General features: G+C 65.5%; 1 protein-coding gene across 2 annotated transcripts; it reads left to right on the forward strand.

The window, feature by feature from the left end:
• The first annotated feature begins 463 nt into the window (after window positions 1-463).
• NKPD1 (NTPase KAP family P-loop domain containing 1) lies at window positions 464-7,463 on the forward strand. 2 transcript variants are annotated; one of them, XM_075489955.1, is made up of 4 exons: window positions 464-610; window positions 3,341-3,485; window positions 4,674-4,805; window positions 5,221-7,463. In XM_075489955.1, exons 1-4 carry the CDS (start codon window positions 587-589, stop codon window positions 6,861-6,863), a joined length of 1,944 nt encoding a protein of 647 aa, XP_075346070.1. In that variant the 5' UTR covers window positions 464-586; the 3' UTR covers window positions 6,864-7,463. The 2 variants fall into 2 exon arrangements, with proteins under 2 accessions (XP_075346070.1, XP_075346071.1); XM_075489956.1 differs by lacking the exon at window positions 3,341-3,485.
• Window positions 7,464-7,572: the final 109 nt, after the last annotated feature.

The raw sequence follows: 7,572 nt of genomic DNA on the forward strand, positions 1-7,572 counted from the left end.
CTGCATCCCTGATGTCCCCCTGTCCCTGCATCCCCCTGTCCCTGCATCCCTGATGTCCCCTGTCCCTGCATCCCTCATGTCCCCATGTCCCTGATGTCCCCCTGTCCCTGCATCCCCCTGTCCCTGCATCCCCCTGTCCCTGCATCCCCATGTCCCCTCAGGTCTCCCATGTCCCCTGCACCCCTTCTGTCCCCCCCGCCCCCTGCGCCCCTCCATCCCCACATCCCCACGTCCCCTCGAGTCTCCCCACCCCCTGCACCCCCCCAGCCCCCCGTCCCTGCATCCCCTCTGTCCCCATGTCCCCCGTCCCCGTCGCCCCTCCCCGGCCCCCATCTCCAGCAGGATGCGGCCCCAGCCCCCCCTCCCCATGCTGACCCACACCCCAGTCCCTCCGTGGGGCTGGATCTGGCCGGGCATTGCTGGGCCCTGACTCAGGAGAAGCTCCCGCCGGCGCAGCCGGAATTTCTGCCTGATCCACACCTAATTATTTCCGTCCCGGCCGATCCTGGCAGGGCCGGATCCTGACCCCGTATAAATCCGGCGCCGAGCCGGCCCCAGGGACCGATGTGGCCGGAGGCAGGCGGGGATGGAGCCGCCAGCGCTGCCCGGGGTAGGACGGGGACGGGGCAGGATGAGGCCCGGGGGGGGGTGGCCCTGGGGCAGCCTGGGGGGGTGCTGGGGGGGGGGTGTGGGGCCCCAGCCGCCACTGTCCCCAGTATAGGCTGAGCTAAGGTGACCAGTGTCCCCTGTATAGGCTGTCCCATGGTCACCAGTATCCCCCAGTATAGGCTGGGCTATGGTGACCAGTGTCCCCTGTATAGGCTGTCCCATGGTCACCAGTATCCCCAGTATAGGCTGGGCTAGGGTGACCGGTGTCCCGTGTATAGGCTGTCCCATGGTCACCAGTATCCCCCAGTATAGGCTGGGCTAGGGTGACCGGTGTCCCCTGTATAGGCTGAGCTATGGTCACCAGTATCCCCAGTATAGGCTGGGCTATGGAGACCAGTGTCCCCTGTATAGGCTGTCCCATGGTCACCAGTATCCCCAGTATAGGCTGGGCTATGGAGACCAGTGTCCCCTCTATAGGCTGTCCCATGGTCACCAGTATCCCCAGTATAGGCTGGGCTAGGATGGCCAGTGTCCCCTGTATAGGCTGTCCCATGGTCACCAGTATCCCCCAGTATAGGCTGGGCTATGGCGACCAGTGTCCCCTCTATAGGCTGAGCTATGGTCACCAGTATCCCCAGTATAGGCTGGGCTAGGGTGACCGGTGTCCCCTGCATAGGCTGTCCCATGGCCACCAGTATCCCCAGTATAGGCTGGGCTATGGAGACCAGTGTCCCCTCTATAGGCTGTCCCATGGTCACCAGTATCCCCAGTATAGGCTGGGCTATGGAGACCAGTGTCCCCTGTATAGCCTGAGCTATGGTCACCAGTATCCCCAGTATAGGCTGGGCTAGGGTGACCGGTGTCCCGTGTATAGGCTGAGCTATGGTCACCAGTATCCCCAGTATAGGCTGGGCTATGGTGACCAGTGTCCCCTGTATAGGCTGTCCCATGGTCACCAGTATCCCCAGTATAGGCTGGGCTAGGGTGACTGGTGTCCCCTGTATAGGCTGTCCCATGGTCACCAGTATCCCCAGTATAGGCTGGGCTAGGGTGACCGGTGTCCCCTGTATAGGCTGAGCTATGGTCACCAGTATCCCCAGTATAGGCTGGGCTATGGCGACCAGTGTCCCCTCTATAGGCTGTCCCATGGTCACCAGTATCCCCCAGTATAGGCTGAACTATGGTGACCAGTGTCCCCTGTATAGGCTGAGCTATGGTCACCAGTATCCCCAGTATAGGCTGAACTATGGTGACCAGTGTCCCCTGTATAGGCTGTCCCTTTGTCCCCAGTACAGCCTGAGCTACGGTCACTGGTGTCCCCAGTATAGGCTGGCCCATGGTCACTTGTGTCCCCAGTATGGACTGGCCCATGCTCACTGGTGTCCCCAGTCCTGGCTCACCCTGTGCCCCTCGTTCAGGCTCTTCCAGAGTCCCCGGTTCAGGATGTCCCAGTGCCACCAGTGCTCCCAGTCCAGTTTGTGCCAAGGTACCCCAGTCCAGCCTGTCCCATAGCAACCAGTATCCCACATCCAGGCTATCCCAGTGGCCCAGGTGTCCCCAGTCCAGCCTGCCCCACGACCACCAGTGTCCCCAGTCCAGCCTGCCCCATGGCCCCCAGTGCTCCCAGTCCAGGCTGTCTCGTGCTCCCCAGTGTCCCCAGCACCAGTTGCAGCCTGGCCCCCAGTACAGGCCAGTTTGTCCTGGTTAGTCCCCATCGCCCCACTCCAGTCCGGCCCAGTGCGGCCCAGTCTGGCCCAGTCCCCCTCACACCCCTCCCAGACCCCCCATCACCCAGGTCCCCCCCATCGTCCCCACAGGGGCACCCAGGGGGGTGGCTCTGTCCCCATGGTGTCCCCACGGTGTCCCCATGTCCCTATGCCCCCATGGTGTCCCCATGGTGTCCCCGTGGTGTCTCCATGTCTTGGTGTCCCCATGGTGTCCCCACAGTGTCCCCATGTCCCTATGCCCCCATGGAGCCCCCATGGTGTCTCCATGTCTCGGTGTCCCCATGGTGTCCCCATGGTGTCCCCATGTCCCTGTGTCCCCATGTCTCTGTGTCCCCATGGTGTCCCCATGGTGTCCCCATGTCTTTCTGTCCCCATGTCTCCATGTCTCTGTGTCCCCATGGTGTTCCCACAGTGTCCCCATGTCTTTCTGTCCCTATGGTGTCCCCATGTCCCTGTGTCTCCATGGTGTCCCCACAGTGTCCCCATGTCTTTCTGTCCCCATGGTGTCCCCATGTCCCCATGTCCCCATGGTGTCCCCATGTCCCTGTGTCTCCATGGTGTCCCCATGTCACCCTGTCCCCATGCCCCTGTGTCCCCATGTCTCTGTGTCCCCATGGTGTCCCCATGTCCCCATGGTGTCTCCATGGTGTCCCCATGTCTCTGTGTCCCCATGGTGTCCCCACAGTGTCCCCATGTCTTTCTGTCCCCATGGTGTCCCCATGTCCCCATGTCCCTGTCTCCCCATGTCCCTGTGTCTCCATGGTGTCCCCATGTCACCCTGTCCCCATGCCCTTGTGTCCCCATGTCTCTGTGTCCCCATGGTGTCCCTGTGTCCCCATGGTGTCCCCATGGTGTCCCCATGTCTCTGTGTCCCCATGGTGTCCCCATGTCCCCGTGTCCCCATGGTGACCCTATGTCCCCATGTCTCTGTGTCCCTGTGGTGTCCCCATGTCCCCCTGTCCCCGGGGTGCGTAGCCGGTGCCACAGGTCCCTCCCTCCGGCAGGGAGCCTCCTCGCAGGGGTGTGGGGGGAGCCCGGCGGGACCCCCGGGGTGCTGCGAGGAGCGGCTGGCCTGCCTGGGCCCGGGGGGGGCCGCCTGCGCCTGCCGCGACCGCGCCGTGGTGGAGGTGGAGCCCGGGGAGCACCAAGGTACGGGGGTGGCGGGGGAGCGGGGCCCTCCTGCCCTGCCTGGCCGTGCCTCCCTGTCCCACCCCACCCCATCCCATCCCACCCCACCCCATCCCCATCCCATCCCATCCCATCCCATCCCATCCCATCCCATCCCATCCCCATCTCATCCCATCCCATCCCACCCCACCCCATCCCCATCCCATCTCATCCCATCCCATCCCATCCCATCCCATCCCATCCCATCCCATCCCATCCCATCCCCATCTCATCCCATCCCATCCCACCCCACCCCATCCCCATCCCATCCCATCCCATCCCATCCCATCCCATCCCATCCCCATCTCATCCCATCCCATCCCACCCCACCCCATCCCCATCCCATCTCATCCCATCCCATCCCATCCCATCCCATCCCATCCCATCCCATCCCATCCCATCCCCATCTCATCCCATCCCATCCCACCCCACCCCATCCCCATCCCATCTCATCCCATCCCATCCCATCCCATCCCCATCTCATCCCATCCCATCCCACCCCACCCCATCCCCATCCCATCTCATCCCATCCCATCCCATCCCATCCCATCCCATCCCATCCCATCCCACCCCATCCCATCCCATCCCATCCCATCCCCATCTCATCCCATCCCATCCCACCCCACCCCATCCCCATCCCATCTCATCCCATCCCATCTCATCCCATCCCATCCCATCCCATCCCATCCCATCCCATCCCATCCCATCCCATCCCATCCCCATCTCATCCCATCCCATCCCATCCCATCCTATCCCACCTCATCCCATCCCATCCCATCCCACCCCATCCCATCCCCATCCCATCCCGTCCCGTCCCATCCCACCCCACCCCATCCCATCCCATCCCATCCCATCCCATCCCATCCCATCCCACCCCACCCCATCCCACCCCCATCCCATCCCGTCCCGTCCCATCCCATCCCATCCCATCCCATCCCATCCCATCCCATCCCACCCCACCCCACCCCATCCCATCCCACCCCATCCCACCCCACCCCACCCCACCCCATCCCATCCCATCCCATCCCACCTCACTCAATTGCCCCCCCCAATTTGGGGTCCCCTTGGCTGCAGCACCCCTGTCCCCATGGGGGGGGTGGCCTCCCCGGTGCCTGCAGACATGGGGGGGGGGGCGCGGGGTCACCCCGACTGTCCCCTCCCTGTCCCCAGAGGCGCTGACGGAGGATGACATCTACTGCCGCTGCCTCTCCAAGACGCTGTGCCACACGGCCACCCCCGTCACCGTCGGCTTCTACGCCCCCTGCGGCCACCGCCTCTACGCCCTGATGGACAAGGTCACCGGTGGGTGTGGGGACACGGGGCCACCACGGGTCACCCCCCCGGAGCCTCCCAGCCAGCCCCGCCCGGGTGCTGGGGGTCCCCACGGCACCAGCGCCCCGCCCGTTGGCTCCCCGGATTTGGGGTCCCCGTTGCTTGTCCCCCCACCCCGTTTTCTTCTCTGGATTTGGGGTCCTCCCTTGCACTGGCACCCACCCCACCCCACCCCACCCCAGTTTCTCCCCCGGGTTTCAAGCCCCTCCTGCAGAGCACCCATCCCCCATCTCCCTACGTTCGGGGTCCCCACTGCACCGGCACCCACCCCACCCCGTTCTCCCCTCCGTTCGGGGTGCCGGTGGCACCAGCACCCCTCCCACTCCCCCCCCCCCAGCTCGGGGCACCTCCACCCCCCGGTCCCTCATCCCCGCGTCCCCCCCAGGCTTCATGCGGGAGGAGATGGCGCAGCGGGAGGCGGCCGAGCTGCGCCGGAGCCACCAGAAGCCGCGGAGCCCCGAGGGCTGGGGGCTGCTGCTGGCCCTCTGGTACCTGGCCTTCTACAAGCCCATCATCACCGAGGGCCACCTGAGGAGGAAGAACATCGAGTTTGTCTTCATCCGCTTCAGCGCCTGGCAGTACGCCGGCTGCGACAAGCTCTGGGCCGGTTTGGTCACCACCCTCTGCGACAGCGTCCGCCACCATTTTGGGGCTCTGCCCCTCAGCGTCTACCACGTCATGGGCACCCGGCCCCGCTTCGCCTCTGGCTTCAGCCAGAAGGAGTGGGTGCTCAAGAGGGGCACCTGCCTCAAGCTTTGGGGGATGCTCTTCGTCCTGGGCGCCGGCCTCAGCATCCTGCTGGTGGCCCTCTTGGTGCCCGGCATCAAGGACCACCACGCCTTGAAGGTGGTGGGCAGCACCATCACCTCGCTCTCCGGTTCCAGTTTGGTGCTGGGAGCTTTCTCCGTCCTGAAGAACCTGTTGGTCAGCGAGAAGCAGAAGATCGAGCGGTTGACCAACAGCGAGAGGTTCGCCAGCCAGCTGGGCTTCATGAGCAAGGTGCGCAGAGAGGTGGAGGTGCTGGTCGACTTCTTGGCCTTCATGGAGATCTTTGAGCGCCGACGGCTCCGCGTGGTGCTGGAGATCACCAGCCTGGACATCTGCTACCCGGAGAAGGTGGCCGGCGTCCTCAACGCCATGAACACCTTGCTCTCCACCACCAACGCCCCCTTCATCTTCATCCTGGCCGTGGACCCCAGCGTCATCGTCCCCTGCCTGGAGCAGACCGGCTGCATGAAGGGTCTTGCCGACAACGGTTACCTCTACCTCAACCGGACAGTGACGTTGCCCTTCTTCATCCCCGAGATGGGCGCCCGCTCCCGCCTGCAGTGCCTGGAAGCCGCCGTCCAGACGCGGGAGGACCTCATGTACCGCATCATCACCAGCAACGTGGAACGCCGCCAAGCCAAGTGCCGAGGCGTCCCGGTGGCTCCCAGCCGGCGGGAGGCGGACGCCAAAGCCGTCCGTTGCATCCACGAAGCTTTCCGCTGCCTCCACGACGGCACCGACCCTCTCACCCGTTACCTCCCCACCAACGGCGCCCACGTCCGCCGCATCGTCAACACCATCCCCATCACCCTACGGCTCCTCCTGCACCGCGCCGGCACCCCCGACGTCCCCTCGCCCCGCGCCGCCGCCGCTTGGGTGGTGCTGGCCGACCAGTGGCCGTGCCGGCTGAGCTGGGCGCTGCAGTGCCTGGAGGACGCTTGGCAGAGCCAGCCGGCGCCGGATTTCGGCGCGCGATCCCTGTGGAGCGTCTTCCAGGAGAACGTGGGGGAGCTGAGCGCCCTGCGGCAGCCCCTGCACAACGTCCTCAGCCTGGACGGGGACCCCGAGCTCTTCCAGACCTTCCTCGCCTGTGACTTCCCCTTCACCGCCCACGACGCCCACACCTTCCTCGGCGTCACCGTCAACCTGGACCACTCCATCCGGCACAAGATGGGGCTCCTGCGCGGCCTCGACCGCCTGCAGAAAGCCGCCGCCGCCGCCCCGCTGTCCCGCAGCGGCCGGTGTCCCCACCCCGAGTGACGGCGACGCCGGCGTCGGGTCTGATGCTGCTGGACGTCGGGTCCCCAGGCCAGGCTTGGACATCGGTGACACCGGGGTGTCCCCGGGGTCGGTGGCCTGAGGATGCCCGTGACCCTGTTGTCCTCCCCCGGCGGATTTTGGGACCCGTTTGGGGACGGGGACAGGGACGCTAACGGGATGGGGACAACTCCTCTCCCGCCCTGTCCCCAAGAAGACGTTGCAGGGGGTGAAAATGCCACTGGGGGATGGAGCTGGGCTGACTGGGAGAGACTGGGCAGCACTGGGAGAGACTGGAGGAGACCAGGGGAGCCCCGCGATGATGCGGGGGGGGGGGGGGGGTCGCTGCCACCCCAGGGACCCCGGCATCTGGGTGACCCCAACCCCCCCATGCCTGGGACCCCAGCACCCAAGCACCCACTGCCACCCCCCTGACACCCTTTGGTGACCACCCCCCGGTGAGGGGTCCCTGGGGGGGGGGGAATATGGGGGGGGGGGGGGCCCAAAAGCAGCAGCCGGCGTCGGTGCCAGGGGGGGGCCAGCGCCGCGTCCCCCGGGAGCTGCTGGTGAAGCCCCCGGGAGCGCGGGGGTCATCCCATAATAAACCAGTTAAACCTCCCGTTCCGCGTCTTGGCTCAAACAGGCTTTTTGGGGGTCCCGCGTCCTCCTTGCTGGGGGGGGGGGGCAAGGGGCTGGAAAAAAACCGGGGGGG

The sequence above is a fragment of the Mycteria americana genome, unplaced genomic scaffold, assembly GCF_035582795.1.
Source record: "Mycteria americana isolate JAX WOST 10 ecotype Jacksonville Zoo and Gardens unplaced genomic scaffold, USCA_MyAme_1.0 Scaffold_43, whole genome shotgun sequence".
Classification (NCBI taxonomy): Eukaryota; Metazoa; Chordata; class Aves; order Ciconiiformes; family Ciconiidae; genus Mycteria; species Mycteria americana.